This window comes from Danio rerio, chromosome 5 (assembly GCF_049306965.1).
Source record: "Danio rerio strain Tuebingen ecotype United States chromosome 5, GRCz12tu, whole genome shotgun sequence".
Taxonomy (NCBI): Eukaryota; Metazoa; Chordata; class Actinopteri; order Cypriniformes; family Danionidae; genus Danio; species Danio rerio.
Window position 1 is genome coordinate 70,193,399 of NC_133180.1, and position 25,602 is coordinate 70,219,000.

The 25,602-nt window shown below is 35.3% G+C and overlaps 2 protein-coding genes across 17 annotated transcripts in view; both read left to right on the top strand.

Moving 5' to 3' along the window:
• The first annotated feature begins 1,322 nt into the window (after positions 1–1,322).
• LOC101885857 (centrosome-associated protein 350) lies at positions 1,323–17,279 on the top strand. Of its 15 annotated transcripts, none has more exons than XM_005172025.6 (8): positions 1,323–1,502; positions 4,038–4,297; positions 7,540–9,068; positions 11,418–11,552; positions 14,779–15,015; positions 15,100–15,240; positions 16,716–16,841; positions 16,954–17,279. In XM_005172025.6, exons 1-8 carry the CDS (start codon positions 1,480–1,482, stop codon positions 17,092–17,094), a joined length of 2,592 nt encoding a protein of 863 aa, XP_005172082.1. In that variant the 5' UTR covers positions 1,323–1,479; the 3' UTR covers positions 17,095–17,279. The 15 variants fall into 15 exon arrangements, with proteins under 15 accessions (XP_005172082.1, XP_005172083.1, XP_021332346.1 ...); XM_005172026.6 differs by having other exon boundaries at positions 16,716–16,807; XM_021476671.3 differs by having other exon boundaries at positions 7,540–9,026.
• Positions 17,280–20,621: 3,342 nt separating this feature from the next.
• Positions 20,622–25,602, top strand: part of qsox2 (quiescin Q6 sulfhydryl oxidase 2) — a 36,638-nt gene continuing 31,657 nt past the window's right edge. For both annotated transcript variants that reach the window (XR_012406477.1, XM_009301964.5), the window contains exon 1: positions 20,622–20,921. Coding sequence is in view for 1 of the 2 variants with exons in the window: in XM_009301964.5 (XP_009300239.1) it covers positions 20,687–20,921 (235 nt within the window). In the remaining variant the exon portion in view is untranslated. The remainder of the gene's footprint in view (positions 20,922–25,602) is intronic.

Genomic DNA, 25,602 nt, shown 5'->3' on the forward strand with positions numbered 1-25,602 from the left:
AGTAGTAGACATTGTAGTAGTAGTAGTTGTTATAGTTGTAGTTATTGTTGTAGCAGTATCTGTAGCAGTAGATGTTGTAGTAGTAGTCGTTGCTGTAGTAGCAGTCATTGTTGTAGTAGTATCAGCAGTAGTAGTCTTTGTTGTAGCAGTAGTCAATGTAGTAGTCGTTGTTGTAGTAGTATCAGTCATAGTAGACATTGTAGCAGTAGTAGTCGTTGTAGTAGTATTTGTTTTTGTAGTAGTAGACGGTGTAGTAGTAGTTGTAATAGTAGTCATTGTTGTAGAAGTAGTTTTTGTAGTAGTAGTTGTTGTAGTAGTCGATGTAGTAGTAGTCGATGTTGTAGTCGTTGTTGTAGTAGCTGTTGTAGTAGTAGACGTTGTAGTAGTAGTCATTGTTGTAGAATCAGTAGCAGACGCAGCAGTAGTCGTTGTAGTAGTAGTATTTGTTTTTGTATTAATTGTCGCTATTGTAGTAGTCTTTATTGTAGCAGTATCAGTAGTAGTAGACGCAGCAGTAGTAGTCGTTGTAGTAGTAGTAGTAGTTTTGTATTAATAGTCGTTATTGTAGTAGTCGTTGTAGTAGTCGTTATTGTAGTAGTATCAGTAGTAGTAGATACTGTAGTAGCAGATGTGGTAGTAGTAGCTGTAGTAGTAGGCAAAGTGCCGATATACAGCCATATTGCACTGCTACTCGTGTGATATTGCTCATTTATATACTGTATGTATATATATATATATATATATATATATATATATATATATATATATATATATATATATATATATATATATATATATATATATATGTGTGTGTGTGTGTGTGTGTGTGTGTGTGTGTGTGTGTGTGTGTGTATGCTATTTTTAATGTAAACTAAATGCTTTGGCAATACATTTGAAACATTTGTTATGCCAATTAAGCAATAAAAAAATATTATACTTATGTACAAAAAAATTATGTATTTTTTGTTTTATATATTTTATTTACTTATATTTATTTAATATATATGTTTTACAAACATATTCTTGTTCTTTTTTCATGTATTGTGTAATTGCTTTGCCAATACTGTGCAAGTCATGCCAATAAAGCTCATTTAAATTGAATTGAATTGAGAGAGAGAGAGAGAGAGAGAGAGAGAGAGAGAGAGAGAGAGAGAGAGAGATGGAAATGGAAGGAAGTGGGTGAGATAATGTGGAGAATGAGGTAGATGGAGTGAGAGAGGGAGAGAGAGGAGGCGGCTAGATGGGAGGAGAGAGTTATTGGATGAAAGAAAGAGAGAGAGAGCAAGCCGGAGGAAGTTGAAGAGAATAAAAAAAGAGGGCATAGCTGTAGACAGAGATGCAGGATGACTGCTCGACTGCAGCTGCGAGTCGATCCAGTATTTGGGGAGTGGCAGCAGCGTCTCACATGGGACCTGAAGGAGGACAGGCTACTGTTCTTCTGGTTGCTTACTCGCGACTAAACCCCACTGTGATGGCAGCATGCCAGTCATGAATAGGTCAGGGTAGGTGGACAGCATTTATCTCTCCCGCTCTCTCTCTCTTTCTGATTCTCGCACTTTCACTCTCTCTGTTTGCATGAGTAGGCATTAGTTCTCTGTAAGACTCAAATAAATCTGTTAGGTATTGTGTAATGTTTAGTGTTTTCTGTTTATGTACAGTTGTGAGTTGCATTATGGGATCTCAATCTCTGCTCTGTGGACTTTTGATGTTGAAAATTCAGCTCTAGTTTAGCAAAGTGGCTTTTGTTGACATTTTTGTATATAATGTAGGCTATAAGGAATAATACATGGAGAAATAACAGAAAATAGCGGTTTATTACAAGGTTTTTGTACACCAACCGAGAAAACATGTCACTTTAAACTATTAAAAATGTTAACAAAAGTCACTTTTTGAAACTTTTCAAGGTCAAAAGCTGTTGGAGTAAAGATCAAGGTCCCATAATACAATTCAAAGCATCAATAAATGGAGGAAAATGAAAACGTGAATAACAAAATACAGAAAACCACTAATAAGATATTTTTACAGTGTATAAAAGGGATAGTTCACCCAAATATTTTACCCAAATGTGATATCATCATTTCCTAGTACTGGGTTGCAGCTTTAAGAGCATCTGCTGCGTAAAACATATGTTGGCGGTTTATTCCACTCAGGCGACCCCTGATGAATAAAGGGACTAAGCCGAAGAAAAATGAAGGAACATTATCATCATTTACTCACCTTTTATTTGTTTCAATCCTGTTTGACTTTCTTTCTTCCATTGAACACAAAATAAGTCTTTTGTAAGCAGGGATATCTATTACCATTGACTATTATTGTATTTGACTTTCCTATATGGTCTGTAGTCCATGGTAGTACACTAAGTCCATGGTTACAAGATGTCAAGTTTCTTCAAAGTATCCTGTTTAACATAAGAAATAAACTCTTAAAGGTTTGGAACCACTTGAGGTTGAGTCAATTTTGATTACATTTAATTTTTGAGTGAACTATCCCTTTAAGGCAATAGTTTACACAAAAATAAGCAATCAAAATAGTTTTTTTTTTTTTTTTGAGCAATGACAGTGAACAGAGACTGGATTAGATCTAATATCTCAGAAGAGATGCTTTATTTTGTTATAATATTGTTATATCTTTATATTGTTTAATTTGATTTATTGTTTTCTTTTTATATTATTTAACAAAACAATGTATCATCGTGAAGTTATAGATTAATAAATAATGTATATATGACTGATACTACTAGTCCAAGATTTTGAACAACTAATGTTATCAGTTACTAGGTTTTCAAAAGTCACCTTCCAAGCTCAAATCAGAAAAATAAATAAATAAATAAAATGATTCTTTAAAAAGTCTATATATATAAAGTCTATATATCTGTGGGAATCTATGTCCCACTTGGATTTTGCAGATACTTTGTTATATTTGTGGCCTAAAGTACTTATTTTCACTTACTTGTAATAATTTTTTATTTACAAAACGTATGGCATTATTCGCTTCAGTTTTTGTGTTTTACTGTGAATTTAAAATATATATATATTTATTTATATTTTTAAATATATATATATATATTTATTTATATGTATTTATTTTATTATTAATAAACATTGAACTTAAAAAATCCTTGAGGTACTATATAATAATAACAACATAGGCTCATTTATAAAATGCAGCCCTATATACATGTCTGGAGATCGCAAATTATGTAGTCAGAAGTAAAGTATTTTAAATAAACGCTATGGGGTGGTGTGACGCCATTCCTTTTCGCACTTACAAGCTTACCGCTTACCTTTATATGAACGGCTTTCCCGCTGTTACCAGTTTGTTTAGTTAGCTCTACATGTACGTTGGCGGACTTAAGATACAGAGAGTTCTTGACTACGATGACGAGGTAAAAATCAGGCGAGGCTTGATTTGGGTTTAGGGAAGTGGGTGGCCGGGTAAATCTGTAATTTTGAAAACACTATTGATTGGGTTTAGGGAAGGAGAAGGGTGGGTCAGTCGATCGGTCATTCAGTCAGTCTGTCGACATCGGTCTCTGGTGGATTTAAGTAAGAACAGTAGGCTCGATTGGCACTTGCAAGAGAAGTTTAAGATCTGAAAAAGCGTACACAGCAGCCTTTGGTGGAATCGAAAAAATAAAAACTGCAAAAAAACGTAGCTCCTGGGACGTATTTGGCACTCTCCAGAAATGTATATAGAGGTACGTATTCAGAATGAATAATAGAATGATCATGTTGATTTGGTGCTCAGGAAACATGTGATGCTCATAAATGAAGTGTTAAAGGTTTGGGGTGTTAAGGGTTTGGGGTAATATTGAACAAAAATAATGCTACAAATAATTCTAAAATGATTGTTTATAATATTGGCTGTAATATTTTATTTCAAGAACTAATGTTGAAAAAAGTTTCCACAAAAGAGTTTTACAACTTCCACAAATATAAAATGTGTCTTAAAAAATAAACTGCAATTTAGGTAAAAAAAATTTCATATAATACAATATTTGTAAAACAAACAGTAATCTAAAATGTTAATTTCCTCAGCTTGTTGAGTAAGGCAGGTTTGAGGAGGTTATTGTCATCAGATGAAGTGTGGACTTTAGGAAGGAAGAGGAACCAAGTGGAATTTGTGGAGCAGGAATCAAACAATCCTCCAACCATCAGTCCGTCTCACAGGTACAGCCAACAGAAGCAGGCTCATCTTCACCTCATCGGTCCTGAAAGAATCACCAAGACTGAGGGAGAAAACACTTCATGGCAGTGTGACTCCGTGAAGCCTTTGAAAACAGGACCTGAGGTTATTGGTGGGTAGATGATTTCGTGTTTTGGTTTATTAACTTTCTTCCTTTTTTATTTTGAAGTTTTACATGGACACATAGAGAATGATCTAATACATAGTGTAAATTACAGCGAGAGTGCAACAAAAGCTCCAACGCACAGAGAAATAGCCATTTTCAACATCAAAAGTTAATAGAGCAGAGATCAAGATCCCATAATGCAATTCACACCCGCAAATTTGTGGAAAACATTTGTGAATCACAAAATACAGATACTGTTAACTAACAGATATATTTATACCGAAAATAACTGTAGATCACAAACAAGCAGAGATAAATATAATGTACTGAGAGCATAAGTACAAAATGACTGTAAACACCAAGCACAATTATTTAAAATAAATACTGTAACAACGACGAACAAAAATCGTTCTAAATTTCAAGAGTTCACACTTAGCTATTGATTGATTGTGAAGCTCGTCTGGCATCCTGTCCCGAGAGAGAGCCCTGAGCTCATAAGATCCTCGAGCTCGGGGCTCCCTCCCGTTTGCAAGGCGAGAGGTGAGTTTGAGCTCAGGTAGATCTCAAGAACTCCCCTGCAGTAGTAGCTAATAAACAGATATTAATTGGTCTTAAGAGATAACTAATTACTAGGAGCATGTCTATGGTGCCGATAAGGATTAGTCAATAAATTTAAGTTGCATGTTTTTGGACGATGGTGGGAAACCGGGGAACCCGGGGGAAAATCCACGTGTGCATTGGGAGAGCGTGTAAACTCTGCACAGAAACGTTAGCTGGCTTGGTAAGGACTAGAACCAGTGACGTTCTTGCTGTGTGCTAACTATTGGGCCACTATGCCACCCATCTAGAAAAGGAGGAGAAGTAGGGGTGGAAGAGTGGATTCTTCAAAACGAAGATGGCTGTTATATGGAACTTAGGGTTATTATAGTGGCTTAGGAATCGTCTGATTGATAAATCATAAATCATAAATCAAACCACACTGAACTGAGCTAAACTGAACTGAACTTAAACACTAAAAACTGAACTACCCTGATCCAGTTACTATGACCATTTATGTGAAGCTACTTTGACACAATCTACATTGTAAAAGCGCTATACAAATAAAGCTGAATTGAATTGAATTAAATTTCATAATGCGAGACCGGCTCCAAGCAATCATAAGTTTGTGATCCTCTCGAAATTAGTTACAAATAGCAAGTGGCATTCACAAAAGAATTTTTAGATCTTAAAAAGCGTACACAGCGGCTTCAGGTGAATTCGCGAAAACAAAAACTGCAAAAAATGTACCTCCTGGGATGTATTTAGCACTCTCCAGAAATGTATATAGGGGTACATACTCAGAATGAGCCAGGATTTATTTATTTCCAGCTAATAAAAGATAAACCACTGACAATCAGAAACTCATTGAAATATAAAAAGCTTGTTCAATTTAGAGTCACAGATGATGAGATTGTGGAGAAGTTCATTAAACTTAATGTTAAACCCCCTTTTCAAAGATTAATTAAAGATGATGACTTTAATTATGCCAATGACTATCTAGAAAACACTTGGTTATACCATGGGAAAAAATTATACAAATACATTGAAGTCATGTAAGCCAGGCTAGCAAATTAAAGTATACGAATAAAACTACCTCAGGTATCCAGTGCTAGTTTCAGCATCTTTGTGTTGCTTCCTTTGGGGAAAATTGTTTGTGTTGGTCTTTCGTCCTCTAAACTGATTGAGATCACTAAATTTGTTTGATTACTTAACTTTGATTGATTACACAAGCTTGATTCACTGGTCAGATTCGTTAGTAGCACTCTGAGGACATCTGCTGGCTACAAAGGGATAATGCTAAATGAAAAGTAAAACAAAAAAATATTTTTCATGCTTCCGAGTGGATGCAAATATATTTATTGTTATTTATTTATAGTTATCGTGCTTGGGTTGAGCAGGTCTTTATAGGCTTGCTTTTTGGGCATTAAAAACACTTTACTAGAAGGGACTGTCAGGATTCATCTTTCAATTCAGGCAGTCAGACATCATGTCGTCTGATTTTACTCTTTCAATTTGATAGATGTCTTTCTGTTGTTATTGAGAGGACTGCAATTCATTGTGAGTGCTGATTTACTGTATGTCGGGTTTCTGCTGACTCATGCTGTTGGCAGAGTGACTCAATGCCCATACTGATGGACTGTGGCATTTATACCATATAATCATACAGAAGCGATGTAAACTGGAAAACATGAAGCAAAATTCTCAGAAATATTCAGCCCTCCTTGGTTTTATATATATTATTTTAAATATATTTATATCAAGAATCAGTAAGACAGTGGCTCAGTGGTTAGCACTGTCACCTTACAACAAGAAAGTCCCTGGTTTAAGTGCCGGCTGGATCAGTTGGCATTTCTGTCTGGAGTTTGAATGTTCTCCCCGTGTTGTTGTCTGCTTCCTCCAGGTGCTTTAGTTTCCCCTACAGTCTAAAGACCTGTGCTATAGGTGAATCGGATGAACTAAATTACACAGCTCTACTCTTTTTATCTATTTTCTCGCAGCCTCGCACCTCTTACTGTACAGCTGTTGTGGTCGAGTGGTTAGCACGTTAGGTCACGATGCCACCGACCCAGGTTTGATCCTCATCTGAGTAATTTTTATTTCATTTTTATTGTTAAGACATATAATACTGTTATAGCTTTAGCTCAACACAACAGAGAAGGTTCTGCTGTCATCTTTAAGGTGCGCACACTCGTGTTTCCAGGAGGCGTGGCTTTGGACTGCAGGGGAGGGACTGTGTTTCTGAGATTAAGGCTAACACGTAGCATTGTGGCAAATCACCTACTGCACCTTTAAATTTGGTGTAGTGTTTTTGTTTGCTTGGGCCTTGTAAGAGAAAATGCATACACAAATATTCCTTAATTTTCCTTTAGCTTAGTCCCTTATTTATCAGGGGTTGAACTGACAACCATACACTCTCGCATTCACACAAACTCATAAACTACTGCCAATTTAGTTTATTCAATTCACCTATAGCGCATGTCTTTGGACTGTGGGTGAAACCAGAGCACTCAAAGAAAACCCACACCAACATAGAGAGAACATGCCAACTGGCCCTGCCGATACTCAAACCAGCGACCTTTTTACTGCGAGGCCACAGTGCTAACCACTGAGCCACTGTTCTGCTCTAAACTAATATTAGTATGATTAATTTAACATTTATAGCCATTTACATCTATAATAAAACAATAACCATTGTATCTTGTTTTCAGAAGAAGACGCTCAGAGGAAGAAACAAGGGTTTTACGAGGACACCTGCTCACACAAGAGAGAGAGACCACAGCCTTCATCTAAAACACCAATGAAGCCAGTATTAAATATCCAGCAATTCACACTCAACTGTGAGCCAGACTCACACATAGCCCCCAAAATGTCATCTGACAAGAAAGAGGATCTCCAATTGGACTCTAGAAAGAGCCATCATAAAGAGGACATAAAGACAATGATTGTAGTAAATGGCAGCGCAACAGCAGACACCACAACTCTAAACGTCCAGAATAACCAGCGCCTGCACAGTGTGCTGGCACTGAACAACAATCATAATATATTCGACAAGGGGCAGTGGAGCTCATGTCTTTCATACTCCAAAACCAATGAGCAAAACACATGCACAAACGACACAGCCAAAGACAATCCGCTCATCGAGAGCTTGATTCTGGAAGCAGTAAGTGCGGAAATCAGAAAGGCAGAGGATAGTCCGTCTTGTGACGTCAGTCTGTCTGAAATAGACGAGAAGTCAGAAGCCGTTTCGTTTCATAGTGACCAAGCCCTCGGTTGGTCTGAAGAAGACTTTCTTGATGAAGAAAAGAACGAAGCTCTTCAAGCAAATAGTTGCTGTTTGGTTTTTGCTGAATCTCATCACAATAAACAAGAAGGACGATCACATTTTGAAAGACAACCAACCATAGAGTCGACCCTGTCAGAAATTCTCTCTCCCGTAGATGAGGTTTTGTCCTACGGAAGTGCAGAACTTCCGCCGTCTGCTAACGGAGGAGGACTTGACAGCTACGGTTATCCTCCTGCGTTTGAGATCATCACATGGACGAGTGAAGATCAAGCACCGGCAGATTCTGTGGAAGATCTCTCTATTAACAGCGAGAACCTCCCACCTCTTCCTGTGGACTTCGCTCGGCAAATAAAAGAGCCTCAAAGTCTGTGCTCTACCAGGGAAAAACAGGAAAACGATGATACTAATGAGGATGCAGATGAAAACAATTGTTCAGATCACACTAGCTCACTCGCTGAAGATCTGAGACATGAAACATCAGATCCGTTGTCCTCCTTTCGGATTGGAGACAGAGTTGTTGTGTGTAATTCTAGAGCAGGTGTGCTGAAGTATAAAGGCCTTGCAGCGTTCGCGACTGGTTTTTGGGCTGGTGTGGCTTTGGATGACCCTTGTGGAAACCACAATGGAACCTTTCGAGGTGTGAAATACTTTAGTTGTGAAAAAAGCCACGGTGTATTGGTCAGAGCGGAGGACATACACAGAGAACATGGTAGTGATGTAGAGACTGGGGTTGATGAAGATCCATTTTCAGATGAGGAACTGACTTGCGCTAAGCAAGATAAACTGCTGAAGGACACATTGGGAGCAGATGGACAAAAAGGATGTAGTCATTGTTTTAATAGAGATGAGACCATGCCTGTTGACACCATACACAGAAGCCAAGAGGAAACTCATGAAGCCACATCAATTGGTGTGAGAAATCTTTCACATCCTTCTGAAATGGCATTGAAAAGAGTAAGCAATGCAAGCTTTTAAAGGGATGAAAATGCTGTCCTCGTTTATTTACTTTGATGTCATTAGAAATCCATAAGGCTCTGTTTCCACTTGGTAATAATAACCACTTGTTTTCAGTTATCCGGTCTCAAGCAGAGTATGTGGGTGGTGTGGAGTGAGATATATAAGTTTAATGACTAAAAGAGAATTCAATCAACAATCCAACAAATTCAGAAAATTACAGTAAAAAGTTTGAAGTGTTTAAAAAGTAAAAAAATATACAGTTGAAGTCATTAGGCCTCCTGAATACTTTAACCCCTAGCAGGGCTTAATTTGTGCCGGAACAAGCCGGCACCTCATTTTACTGATCTCCCTCCTCACACGCACCCCCGCCCCACCCCAGTCTTCACCTTCTTCTGTGACTCCCCATCCCTCTTCACGTTCGTTTTCAATACTCCCCCCCTGCCCCGCTCTTCACTTTCTTTTGTGACTACCCAACCCTCCTCACGTTCATCCGCGATACTCCCTGTCCCACCCTGCTTTTCACTTTCTTCTGTGACTCCCCAACCCTCGCTCTTCACTTTCGTCCGCGACTACTCTCCCTCCTCTGGTAACATGCCGGATCAGTTACCCTGATCTGTTCAGGGACATTGCAATTTACAAATTAAGCAATTAAGCACTGGCACTGGAGCATGTAGGTAATCCAAAGTGTAGTCAGAGTACAGGCGAATGGTCTCGACTGGCAGCAAAACAACATAAACAAAAAAACAAAGCAAAGGTTAAAAGCAAGGCAAGTCAAGTAAGGATCGCTGACATGAAACTGATTTTTTGACACAGTGTCGAAATCCCGAAGCACAAGTGTTTTGAAACACTTCACCGAAGCATGATCCAAAACACCCAGGTCACATGACTAAGGTGTTTCAAAACACTCAGATCACGTGACTAAAGTGTTTCGAAACACCAGGTCATGTGACTAAAGCAATTCAAAGTATCTGTCATTTCAAAAGCGCTTCAAAAGCGTTTTCGAGACCTGGCAAATCTGCGTTTGACTGACAGGGTCGGAAAAAATTCGATCTCATGTAGTCTAGTGGACTGTACGTGTGCACAGAGTAACTATGCTACAAATGGCCAGAGTTCAAATCCCGACTTGTACAAATACTCAGAAATTATGACTTGATGTATTTTAATAATGTTACTTTTTAATGACCAAAACAAGACATATTTCTACGCAAAGTGTTCGTTCGGATGTCAGAACAATGCTAAAAAAAAACACGTTAAAAGATCAGAACATCTATAGCTGCACCACCCTGGATTCCAACTCATTGTATGCTTGACTGGAACTCTCACCGCTTCACTAAATCACTTAAAACCTCCACTGTACAACATGGGATTTAATTCCTTAATTTACATATCTATTTTTTTGCTAAAGCTGTTCCAGAGCAATACATAATAATGACCACTAGGCGTCACTGTAAAGTCGAGTTTCAAAACGTTTCACCACTACAGGCAGGCGAAGGTTAAAACAGGGACAGACAGGAGCATGTAGGTAATCCAAAGCGTAGTCAGAGTACAGGAAAGTCAGCAAAACAACATAAACAACAAAACAAAGCAAAGATCAAAAACACAGCAAGGCAACTCAAGGACACACTTCTTCATGCTCACAGTTTACAAGACTCAGTAAAGTGTATGTGTGAGTGAGGTGTATTTATAGTTCAGGTTATCAAGCCATCATGATACTCCAGCTGTGTGTGTGTAATCAGGGGGAATCGGGAACTGGTGTGTGTGTGCAAAGAGTTCTGGGAGTTGCAGTTCATTAAAGTGGCATCTATGTAGTTCTCCAGCGATCTGCACAGGCTAGATCGTTGGTGACCTTGACAGCCATTATGACAGTAAATAACGTTTTACTAGATATTTTCAAGATACTAGTATTCAGCTTTAAGTGCATTTTAAAAGCATAACTAGGTTAATTAGGCAAGTTAAGGTAATTTGGAAAATCATTGTATAACGATGGGTTGTTCTGTAGACAATTGAAAAAAAATATTGCTTAAGGGGGCTCATGATATTAACTATAAAATGTTTTTTTAAAAATTAAACAGATTAAACAAATAAGATTTTTCCCAGAACAAAAAAAAAAATGTAGGAAATACTGTAAAAAATTCCTTGCTCTGTTAAACATAATTTGGGAAATGTTTAAAAAAGAAAGATAAATCAAAGGAGGGCTTAAAAGATAGACTTAATTTGTATATTTTTAAAGATTTCCTTCAGCATGAATTCTATATTAAGAAATTAAAAGTAAAAACTTATTTATCTGTTTATCATATAACAGAACTGCATCTCTAACTAAACATCTATTTTTTTTTTTTTTTGTAGACCACCGTTAAGCTCTATAATAATGGGGAAAATAGGTGTCATGTGGATGCTAAGCTGACAGAAGATCTGGATAAAGATGAAGAAGACTGTGCACAAGATACCAAAAAGAGACAAAGAATTAAATCTACAGACATCGTGAGTCGCAAAAAAAGCTGCAAAACAGATTTAAAAAAGATATAGTAAAATAGGATCTATGTATGTACTCTGTATTTGTATTTTACTGTTATTATTGTTTTTTTTAAATAGGCTAGTTTTGCCATTTTTAAACCAAATTCAGCTGATCTTAGGTCAATAATCAAGGAACTTTGCTGTCATATCATGGCTGCATCAAGTGAAGTGATATTATGCAATACCTGAAAATAGTCCTCAGCTAGGTAACTAGAGCTGTTTCTTCATTCCGCAGAGAACAGACTTGTGTGCTTGTGAAGACCGGTCATGCCAGGTCACCTCGGAAGAGCGTTTTTTTTATTAATTATTTTTTAGAAATTTTTTTTGGTTTTTTAAGGATCAGCAGAGGACCTCGAGCTAGAAATCAAACTTGGGTCACCGTCAGAGGTGTTGCTAGACATAAAGCTCTACTTGGGCACAGCACCCGCTCCAAAAAATATAAATAAATAAACATGTGTATATATATATATATATATATATATATATATATATATATATATATATATATATACATTCTAAAACAAAAAACATTATTATAAATAAACAACAGTGCTATTGTTATTAAAACAATTAATATTCTAAATAAATAACAGAAATAATCCTAAATGCAACTTCTAAAGACAATGTAAAGACACAACTGGAGTGATCCTTGGATAATTTAATAAATCTTTTGCATGAATATTTGTTTTATTAGAATAAAATTCTATAGACAATTTAATAGAATACAAGAAAAGATGCTTTAAGAATTGTCTGTTGTTTGTTGTCTTAGACCCGACTCATGGCCGAGAATTAGGTTTATTAAGTCTAACCTCCCTGACTTCATCCCTTCTTTCTGCATCATACCAAAAGAAAATCTATCAGGAGTCATGCATTATAAATAAGATCACCATCATATTATTTAAACTTTCTTTTGTCGATTTGCAAAACTCACTGCGTGCTGGTAAAGCTGGTTTTATAACGCATGAGTGGCCCAGCTATTTTTTTGGCTTGCATGTTCACAACCGGTCCGGGAACGAGCAGCGCATCAGCATCAAGCAGAAGCGTGTGTGTGAGGTGCGCAGGTTTTTTTTTGTTTTTTTTTGCGCACATGCTCAGTTTGCTTTTTGATTAAGCTACATTACTTTCATCAGTGTTGGTTTTGTTGCACATAGAGGATAACTTTTTTATTCTCGTATTACCACTCTTGCATAAATACACTTGCATATAAAGTAAATAATTTCTCAAAGCATTTACTGGGGCACTGGCGATTTTGGCTGGGGCATGTGCCCCGGTAATAGGGGTTTAGCAATGCCCCTGCTCACTGTGAGCACTATGGTGCTGTATATCAGCGCAGTTAACCACTAGGCTATTGACGCCTAATGTAAAAATTACAGCATTTATACAACGATTTATTATTTATTTTTCCTTTTCAATGTATATTTCAATGCACAAAAACCTTACAAATATACTTTGCACAGTACAATTAAACAGATTTTAATAGGAATTTCAGCAAATAAACACCCTTAATGTGTTTATTCCTTTATTAAGATGTTCATGTTAATGTTTACTTTCACCATCTCATTTAGAGAAACTCCTGAGATAAATAAGTTATATCTCTGAACTTTAATAATAAATCCATATAAAATGCTGCGATTTCCACCTCCTTTATCTGGCCACAATGACTTCTGGGACTTCTCGAGCGAGTTTTTCACTCAAGTCTGTATCGGTGGTGCATCCTCAATACCAAAAACACATCCGGGAACTTTCATGTGTCCTCCGTTCTTGTGGTCTTGAGTTTTGGAACTGATGTTACACGAGGACACAATATCGCTTAAAAACACATATTGAGAAACAGCCTAGGTAACAGTGCTGTGTAATATCATTGTGCCTGCTGCAGCCATGGTACAGCAACAAAGTTCCTTGATCATTTCGCCAGACTTGAGATTATAGTTCAATATGGGCCTAAAAAATAGCAACTTTAACACCTGCCTCATTTAAAATTGGACTAACCAAGCATACCGAGACCACCTTTTTAAGCACGTCTCGGTATGCTTGTTCGGTCCACTTTTAGTGATTGTGGCTTTTACACCTGCACAAAATGAACTGAAACAAAAACCCTGGAATGGTTTGAGGTGAGACCGACCTCAAACCGACCCAAATGAAAAAAGTACATTGTGTTTTAGGACTGAACCAGCTGCTGTAGTCAGCTGTGACATGCATTCTGGGATGAAAAAAGGGTTTTTAGATACTTTACCACAAGTATGGCAGGTTTAAACGTGGGGTTGTGGTCCATACTGCCTGCTGATTTTCCCCTCACTGTTTGTTTTCTTTTGTGTGTTGTACATGTGAGTTTCCCGCCTGTTAATTCTGACCAATCAAAATGCAGTTTTTAGCAAATTTAGGAGGCTAGCAAATTTGTCTTGTCAACGATTGATGTGAATGTTGTCACGTGACTGCTTTTTGGTTCTTTTCAGCTTGTTTGTTTCAGAGCACTCGGTCTGATGAACCTAAAACGGCTGAACAATGCTACAATGTTTAATTTTTAACCTTGACCCAGAGCACCAGACATCCCAAGTTGGGAAAAGTCATTTCCGGGGGAAACAGAGATGATTTGCGGGAGGTTGCGGAGAAGTGGGTCCCTGTAGGGGAGGGGTGTGTGCAACGGATCTGAAGAGTTATGGGGGCGTGTGTGTGCGATGTACGTGAAGAGCGGTGGGGGCAAGTTGCGCACGACGGATCTGAAGAGCGGTGGGGGCGTGTGCGTGCGATGTACCAGATGTGCTGGGAGAAATGCGGTGTAGAGGGGTGTGCGACGTATCTAAGGTGTGAGCGGGAGACGTGCGATTTACGGGAAATTATCATTCCTTTGCAGGCATCTGGAAGTCACTGTGCATTTGCGGGTGACTCCCGGAACTTCCGGGAGACTTGGGATGTCCTTAGTGCACAATGTACATACAGAAGTGTCAAGCTTTAAAAAAGAAAATTATCAAAAGTCTTTTTTTTTATTTTTTAAATGAGATGCTAATGGTCTTATTCGATTCAATGATCTATGCTAAGCTAAGCTAAAAGTGCTTTTAGCCAGACTCTGAGATTAGCTGAATGGATTCAAACATGGTAAAACTCGACTGTTTTACTCTAGGTGACTTGTAAAATTTGTCTATTTACAAAGAAAGTGAAGTGTATTAATGGACTTTACTCTTTTTTTGATATCCAGGATGTTAGACAAGGTGAGGATGGCTATTTTATGCCATGTGTCTTGGAGCAATGGCATCAGGTCCAAACTGAAACGCCAGCAAAGATAAAAGTGGCGCCCCATGAAGACAGCATTGTGTACAGATTAGTGGACGCTTCAGTAGAGATTCTATACAGCCAAGCAAATGAAGACACTCTTGACCTTTATGAAACACCAAGCTATCTATTAGACGATGACAGCCGCAAACGTTATCGACAGGTTAGTGTAGTAGTGTGTGTCTAACTAATGTCTAATAGAGAGAAACTAAACTTGAATCTAAACCTTATTCACTGTATACTGCAGGTGATCTTCCAGTTAACGTCTGATGTTCTTCATGAGATTTTGGGTGATCTATTATGGACAAAACAATCTACAGAGAATATACATGATCCATCTGTTGTTTCAGCTCTGCGATCAAGTACAGTTTCAGTCACATTTTTAAAGGTAAAAGACATACTGTTTTATACATTTTGATGTAGGTACTTCTGAGCACAAAATATTTCCCATTTAGAAATCTACAGTATACATATACACACTCACCGGCCAGTTTATTAGGTACACCTATCTAACTGCTCGTTAACGCAAATTTCTAATCAGCCAATCACATGGCTGCAACACAATGCAACTAGGCATGTAGACATGGACAAGACGATCTGCTGCTGTTTAAATCGAGCATCAGAATGGGAAAGAAATGTGATTTAAGTGACTTTGAACGTGGCATGGTTGTTGGTGCCAGACGGGCTGGTCTGAGTATTTCAGAAACTGTTGATCTATTGGGATTTTCACGCACAACCATCACTAGGGTCCACAGAGAATGGACCGAAAAAGAGAAAATATCCAGGCAGTTCTGTGGGCACACATACCTTGTTGATGCCAGAGGTCAGAGGAGAATGGCCAGACTGGTTCGAGCTGACAGAAAGGCATCAGTAACTCAAATAACCACTTGTTACTACTGAGGTCTGCAGAAGAGCATCTCTGAACACACAGCACGTCCAACCTTTAGGCTGACTGGCTGACTGGAGTCCTGTCAGACTCCTGTCAATTTGTACCAATTGGATATCGTGTCAACACCACAGCCTACTTGAGTATTGGTGCTGACCATGTCCATCCCTTTATGACCACATCTTCTGGCGGCTACATCCAGCATGATAACACACCATGTCATAAAGCGTGAATCATCTTAGACTGGTTTCTTGAACATGACAATGAGTTCACTGTACTCAAATGACCTCCAGAGTCACCAGAGCTCAATCCGATAGAGCAGGATGTGTTGGAGCAGGAGATTCGCATCATGGATGTGCAGCCGACAGATCTGCAGTAACTGCATCATGCTATCATGTCAATATGGACCAAAATCTCTGAGAAATGTTTCCAGTACCTTGTTGAATCTATGCCACAAAGGATTAAGGCAGTTCTGTAGGCAAATGAGGGTCCAACCCGGTACTAGTAAGGTGTACCTAATAAAGTGGCCGGTAATATATATATATATATATATATATATATAAAAACACACACACACAATATCACAATAGCAATATCACACGAGTAGTAGTGCGATAAGGCTGTATATCAGCACTGGTGGGACACTGAAGCACTCGACTCAGTGCTGATATACAGTCATATTGCACTGCTACTTGTGTGATTGTGCTCATATACATACCATTAATATAAGTGTTCATGTATAAACACACTATATAATATATTTGAACATATTTGTAATTCTAATGGTTGAAAAAATGTATGTAATCCTCCATTTTTGCAATACTTTGAAATATAGGTTGCATACTGGATATGACAAATAATTTATGTGCAAAATCCAAACAACAATATGTCATACAGTATATGTAATGTACATATATTTCCATGGATTTCTATATGCACTGAGCACTTGCATTGTGTTAATCGTTTCTTTATATCAGGCTGTAGTGAGAAAAGAGATCCAGAAACTTCTGAATTTAGAGCGAAATGAGCAACAGATGACAGAGATGCTCCAAAAACTGTGCAAATACTGGTACGCCAAGAGAGACAGAGTGGACTTTATACTGGTGTGTGTAAAGGCACTCCTATAATAATATGCTTGCTCATGAAATTAGTGGTTTTCAGTGCGAAAAGATTGAACCGTAGAGTTGAAAACATCTCATTTTGCCTTTGTTCTAGATTCAGGAACTCCATAATGAGGAGAGACGTTGGCTAGACTACAGAACAGACCAGTACACTGTGAAAATGCATCTGACTGAAGAGATTTTCAGCCTTCTTTTGGATGACACAATATTAGCACTAAATCATTTGCACTTTTAACATAAAGGACAAGTCTTTGAGGACACTTTCATACTTTTAATCTCTTGTTTTGGAGTGAATCCAGGTCATAATTCATTCTTTTCATGAATTATATTTTGCTTGAAGAATATAAATGTATTTAGGACCCTTATTTTTTCCTATTTTGTGGTTTTTGTTTATGACATTTGAGTAGATTTTGCTTAAATACCACTTTTAATGAAAATTAAAAGAGTAATTGAATTAAAAAAAAACACAATCTCATCACTTAAATGTGAAAAGTATTGGCTGCGATGCCTGTAGTACCTCCTGATTTATGTTTTTTATAAAGTAATAGCTATATTTGTTTAATCTAATGAATTAAAAATACTTTTATTGGAGTAATGATGGGAACATAATGCATATCACCGTTTGGAAAATTATTAAATACATTTAAAAATAATAATTTAACATTTTATTTAAAAAAAATTGTGCTGGGCATAAATTTATCGCAATTAATCCAAATTAAAAGTTTGTTTTAAGATAACGTGTTTGCGTGTGTGTGTGTGTGTGTGTGTGTGTGTGTGTGTGCGCTGTGAACATTTATTATGTTTGTATACAATACAAATTAGGCATCACAGTGGTGAATTAGGTAGCATGATCACCTCATAGCAAGAAGGTTGCTGGTTCGAGCCCTGGCTGGGTCAGTTGGCATTTCTGTGTGGAGTTAGCTTGTTCTCCTTGTGTTCACGTGGGTTTTCTCCAGGTGCTCTGGTTTCCTCCACAGACCAAAGACATGCACTATAGATGAATTAAATAAGCTAAAATGGCTGTAGTGTATGTTTGTGAATGCAAGAGTGTATGGGTGTTTCCCATTGTTGGGTTGTGGCGGGAAGGGTATCGGCTGCGTAAAACATGTGCTGGATAAGGTGGCGGTTCAATCCGTTATGACAACCCCTGATTAATAAAGGAACTAAGCCAAAATGAAAATAAATGATTGAATATATATATATATATATATATATATATATATATATATATATATATATATATATATATATATATATATATATATATATATATATATATATATGATTGATCACAATTAATATTTGCCCAGCATTAAAATGAATTTGTTCCTTAGTATTCATTTTAAAGCAGTAACCCATTTAAAACAAATTGGGCTTAGTCATTTAATACACAGTATGTTGCATTACATGTTTCAGAATACATTTTTTTCTATGTGAAATAAGTAATTTTTTATTATTTTATTATTTTTATTGGGTGAGATTTGACATGATTTGTTTGTGAGAATTATGTGTTGTTTAATTATCCACCTTAAAATAATTTAATGACTGAAAAAATATTTAACATGTTTGTGTACATTAAACGATCATCAAGATGAAATATACTGTACTTCTTTCTTGGCAGCACTTGTGTTTAGCTACAACCACAATATAGACAACAACAATACTATTATTACTACTCCTACTAATAATAATAACAGAAGCTTAGTTTTGGTTTTACCCTTCAGACCAAAGTTATGTTTTAGGTTTTCAAAAAAATCCACAAGTATATCTTCCCTGTTCTCAAGGCTTCCATAAATGAGTTCAAATAAAAATAATAAAAAATGTCAATAATCTTTAATATTCTAATAGATTTTTTTTTGTCCATTTTAAAATGACAGAAATGTACTTTAAGTATCTTCTGAAGGTAAAGAAAATAATGGTGGAACATTTTGGAAACATTGGTGAACCAATTTAATTAAAAATTCAAAAATTAAAACCAAAAGATTTTTGTTTTTTATTAATAAATAATTTATTAATAAAGTATTTAGATAGAATTAATGTAGCCTGATAAAGAATAAACAAAAATGTAATATTGTAAAAATAATAAATTAATAATAATAATAATAAATAATTATTAGCCCCCGTTTATCTTTTTTTCCCTAATTTCTGTTTAACGGAGAGAAGGTTTTTTTAAACACATTTCTAAACATAATAGTTTGATTAACTCATTCCTAGTAACTGATTTCTTTTATCTTTGATGCCATGATGACAGTAAATATTATTTGACTAGATATTTTTCAAGACACTTCTATACAGCTTAAAGTGACAATTAAAGGCTTAACTGGGTTAATTAGGTTAACTAGGCAGGTTAGAATAATTAGGCAAGATATTGTATAGTGATGGTTGTTCTGTAGACTATCTAAAAATATATAGCTGAAAGAGGCAAATGATTTTGTCCTTAAAATGGTCTTTAAAAAATTTAAAACTGCTTTTATAACATGCTTTTAACAAATAAGACTTTCGAAGAAAAAAATGTTAACAGACATATTTTTGATATAATATGAACTAAACATCTCTTGTTCGCATGCATGATTATGATAACATGAAATTAAAATAATAGAAATAATTTATCTTTACTTGAAGTATCTTCTAAAGGTTACAAACTTGAACAATATAAATTTTGTTAAATGTCATTGGTGGACCAATTTTGTTTAAAAAATGTACATTTTAAATATTAATAAATAATTTAAATGGAATTAAGGTAAACTGTAAACAAAAATAATAATAAAAAACATTTTTAACAGTCTATGTATTTTTAAATAACAGTAAATGCACTGTAAAAAATATATATGAGCAATTAGTCATGACAGCATATGTTTTAAGTACAATGTTATTTATTAAACTAAGTTAATCATATTCTAACTTAATTATTCAGTTTAACATAATTTAAGTTTAATGGACTCATAAGGCTAATTTGATTCAGTTTTAAAAATTAAGGCAAACAGGATTTTTTTTACAGTGTGTGAATTTGTGTATAATATGGAAACAAAAAACTTCTTACATTCACATGCTGAATTCACTGAATATTTTTAATTCATGACTCTAAATTTGCAGAAACATTCAGCAGTTTTTAATGTTTATTCATTTGTATTTATTCATCGTTTTAAATCATGTTTTATTCATAGTTTTTTGGTAATTTTACATTTCTGACCATCCTTAGCATTTAACTTGTAAATGTGGTGTATGCACACTTTTAATTTTCAGTTAGCCAGTCCAAGTGATTCAGGTGAACTGTCACACCATTACAAAATCGCCATATTTAAAATCTGGTTTCTATAAAAATCAATAATCTTCACTCCCTGATGGATATACGATAAAAAGTGGCTCTCAGACCGGACAAGAAGCTCTGCAATAAATTCAAATTATTTACACCTAGTCTTAAAATATGGAAATTTAGCAGGCGCTGCTTGCGTTTACAGTCTTTCATCTTGTTTTACGCTTGAAATATGCTTAAGTCTATTTAACTGATTGTATTTTAATGGCATAATAACACTGATGTTGTAAAATGAACCTTAAGAAATTAAAAATACTCACATAACCTTTCACCGGAAGTTTATCGTTGGCTGAAAAACGCTGCGTTTAGCCCATTAGTCAAATACATAATATGCGTCGACCATACGCAGACAGGATGCGCAGCATAGTCGTCTGCGTCCTACTTGCGCAGCGACGACACTCCCGAAGGCTCACGTCCCCACTAAATGTAGTCATCCAGAGGAGCGAGCTGAATCAGTCTGAATGTAGAGAAAAACTCATTTACGTGCGCGTCCTCGAACTGTACGGCGTTCCCAATGGCAGCAGCGTTTTGCCTGAAGATCAGTATTATTGTTGGGCTGCTGTTCGGAAGGGCTCAACCCGCTCGTTTATACACCGAAGAGGATCCGGTGGTCATATTGAGCAGCGACAGCCTGAAGCAGACGGTGTTGAACTCCTCCAGCGCCTGGCTTGTCCAGTTTTACTCGTCGTGGTGCGGACACTGTATCCAGTACTCGCCGACATGGAAAGCACTGGCTGGAGATGTGAAAGGTCGGTACATTTACACGCTCATCTTACTGTTTTTCCGCTCTCAGGGGGATAAACAGCGTACATTGTTTCCTCATTCACTCCAGGCTCACAAGTGTTTTGAACAGTAGGCAAATATTTTATTTTGGGATGTGTACGGTTGATGTGTACAGCGACTCCACAACAAATCACTAACGTTACTATGGTACATTTTTATATGCACTATTGATGTACCACAAATACCATGTTCGTGTTTTAAAAAAATATTCAGCCAATCATTTATATGTGAAAGGAATGTTTTAGTTTTTGTTGTACACTGTAAAAATGCAGGATTCCTCACAATTCATTCATGTTGTCCCAACACAAATCGTAAACTAAACACTTTTAACAAATTTATGTGGATTAAACATAAAAACTTATGCTGGACCAATGAAATCTCAAGAATTGTGTTGTTTCAGCTCATTTTAATTAAGTAGTTTGATTATTATACCCATATTGACACTTACTGGTATTTAAAATACATATTTTAGATTTTAAAATACAATAATATATTATTTTTATTTATTTTTTATTAAATCATTTCATATTCTTTATTTATTTAATTTCTTAATAACAACGATAACAAACAATTATATACACACACACACACACAAACACACACACACACACACACACACACACACACACATACACACATAAATACATGCTATTTAATTGAAGTAAAGTTGGTTTCATATTTGCACATTCAGACTTTTTTAATAATGTACAGTAGTTTCAGACATATTGCCAAATTTTCAATTGGGAAATAATTTTTCCAACCACTGCCCATGAAAATACAGCATTGTTCAGTCAATAAGGAAGTCACACTTTCAGATTTCAGACTGAATATTTAAAGTACTATGGTAAAAAATATAGGGAGAGTCCCACAAGTTGTCATTGAATATGCAAATAAAAAATCAACTTTACCTCGATATTTTTAAATAATACTGATATTTATGACATTCAGCAATTCTAATACCAAATTTAAGTTATATTATTAATAATATTATGCATATACCAGAAAAAACCTAGTACCTTAAATATCAATTAGTACCTTGATATTTTTGAACAGGGTGTCTGTGGGGTCTTAAAAAGTATTAAAAGTTGATAAATCAATTTAGAGAAATTTAAGGCCTCAGAAAGTCTTAAATGCTGCTATTTTGCATAATTTTTGATTATGCAGTTGTATAATTATAGTTAAAATTTTAGGATGCTGTGTTGTTTATGAAATGGATAAATTCCTGCTATATTTGATGTCACACTGCTTTGTTTACTACAGTAAGCAAGGCAGCACCATAATTTCTGCTGTTCTTTAGGCGACACCTTCTGGATTAACATTTTTATGAAGTATATGAATAATGTTTTAGTTTAGGATTAGTTTCTACAATCAGTATTTAGTGAATATATTTAAAATGTTGCCAATGTTACCGGTTCAGACAAAGTGGCGACGAGGTCTTAATGTATTGAAAGAGTCTTAAAATGGTCTTAAAAGGTATTGAATTTTACTCTCTGATTCCTGTATATACCCTGTTAAATAATACTAATGGCATTCTGCAATTCTAATGCCAAAACTAAGTTACATTCTTATAAACTCTAATATTGTTTATTTTAATTTTATTTAATTATATTTTAATTTCTTAATAATAATGAAAACAAACTATTGTTTATATATATATATATATATATATATATATATATAAACAATAGTTCGTTTTCATTATAATTAAGAAATTATTATATAATTAAATACAATTTAAATAAATATATTTTTTTATTAATTATATATTTTTAATTGAGGTAAAGTTGGTATCATATTCGCACATCGGACTTTCTTTTTAATGATATAAAGTAGTTTCAGACATATTCTCAATAAGAAAACAATTTTTCCAACCAATTACTATGAAAGTACAACATCGTTCAGACAATTAAGAAGTCAAACTTTCAGATTTCAGACCGAATATTCAATATACTCTACCATGGTAAACAATATAGGGACAGTGCTACAAGTTGTCACTGAACGAATATGCAAATATAAAATCAACTTTACCTCAATATTTTTAAATAATACTAATGTTCATGACATTCAGCAATTCTAATACCAAAATTAAGTTATATTATTAATAATAATATGAATATACCAGAAAAACCATGCCTAAAAGATGAAGTTCCTGTCTAAAATTAAAGTACTATAGTACAGTGATAATGTGGAAACGTTACATTGTTATATCCCATCATGTGCGAATACCGTAGTACTATCATTAATGTTAATGTCCTAATGTGGTTCATGTCTAACATACTCTTATTACCAGACTACAATGACAGTAATATCATGGTAGCTTTACATTGTCATATCCCTTCCTTACAGTGATGTTATTTAATATTTAAAATAATAGTATTATCATTAAATGGCAATATAATAGTACATTGTTAAATAGTTATATTTGCATAAATACCATGCTAAAGTCCATATATGTTTATTTTATGTTTAAAATAATGTTACATTGTGATATCAAGTATCCACATCTTTACAAATACTATGGTAAAGTCTATAGAAATAGTGGTATACTTTTATAAAGTCAGTGAGCGTTATTCTGTAATGCATTGTTATATCACATATCCATATCTCCATAATTACCATTGTACTATAGGGCTGGGTCGATAAATTATATTAAATCGAATCACGATAAAATAGATCTTAATAATAATGATTCGCTCTGAACTTTTTTACTATATTAATCCAAGAGCCAATCAGACAGCAGATATGTGCAACATACTTTTTCCAAACATATTTTGTCCAAAAATATGTTATGCCATTTAATGGACCCTCTATTTGTGGATTCAATCATTGTTGGGGTACTCTTTTAAATCTGGAAGCATTAACAACTTATATTGAAATATGTATAGTCATTGTTCAATATGGAAAATAATTAACGAGATTGCATTTTTGCCATATCACCCAGCCCTAGTATATATCACAGTAAACTATCCAAATATCCAAAATAATGATATTGCCATTCTACTTGCTTTCTAAATTGTTTGCTACACCATGTGAGTTTTATTGACAGTGCAGTGGTGTAAATGGTCTATTTCCCCGTACCTTATCTTATGGGTTTTACTTAATGAGGCTTACAGTGTTTTTGCCTTTAAGAGCACCTGAGGCGAGCGTGGAAAGTCGATAATCCCTGGTTTGTTGATACACCTGCATGTGAATCCACGGCTTTTGCTGACCGTTTTCTTTATTTATAACTAGGGTCAAGGCCTGTATGTTGAACCGCAAAAAAAACAAAAAACATAGAGACTGAGATGGTGTACAAAACATTTACAGTTTAACACAAACACAGCAAGCTTAGAATTGTTATTTATTAAAACAGGAAGATAACTCGATGAGCAACTTCTAATTAGTGACTGAGTATGAAAAAATGTCAGACATTTATAGGTTATTGTGTTATTACAATATTATTAATGTATTTCACTCATGTAAAAATGTATAGACATTTTTCTTTCTTTTTTTTTAAAAAAGTTGTCATTCAGGTATATCATGGTATGAAACAATATAATCAGAGAATTAATAATATGTATTCGAATGACTGCAATTGAATTAAATTCTTAGCAGTTTTTCAAGCTGCAGTCGTTTGTCATGAGGCATGCATATTTACAGTACCGGTCAAAAGTTTGGGGTCAGTAGGATTTTCAAATGTTTTAAAATAAGCTTATCCTGCTTACCAAGGCTGCATTTATTTAATCATACAGTAAACACAGTATAAATTGTCAAACTGAAATGTTATTGCACTATTGTTATGATTATCAGCGATGTAGTGGCTGCAGATCACTAACAGACTACAAATCTGCCATTTATGGACTACAAGATCCAGTCATGCACCATACACACACAACCGGTTCCTGATCATGACTGATTACATACACACAGCAGGAGGATTGTCATAGACTGATTACATGGACTATAAAAACAGCACAAACGCACACATTGTGACTGAGTCTACTTTAACAGTGAAGTGACGCTGAGAACAGAGGTGCGGATTCAAATGCAGGGTTTGTTTATCAGAATGGTCAGGCAAGCAACAGTCAACACAGGAGCAAACAGATGTATACGGGAAACCAGAGTCGTCGTCAAAGAACAGGCGGATAGTTAATACAGGCAGGCAGCATACAACATAAACAAACAAACAAAGCGAGGGTCAAAAACATGACAAAGCAAGGCAAAGAAACACAATCCTCCGGCTGTGTGTATGTAATCAGTCATGATCAGGAAGTGGTTGTGTGTGTGTGGTGCATGACTGGATCTTGTAGTCTATAAATTTCGGATTTGTAGTCCTAGCAACTTGATCGCTGATAATCATAACTACTAAAGTAACTGTTCAAAAACAGTTTATAATTCAGTTGAATCATCTATTCCAGTGATTTTAAAGATGATTTTTCAGCTTTATTACCCCAGTCCTCAGTCACCTGGTACTTTAGAAATCTACTATTATTATTATTATTATTATTATTATTATTATTATTATTTTTATTAATGATAATAATAATAATGATAAAAACAATAATGATTGGACTGATAATTTCATTTGAAACTACATACAATAAGCCATTAATAAATATTTAATAATTAAGTATTTAACAATTTTTTTAACATTTAAGTGCTGCCTTG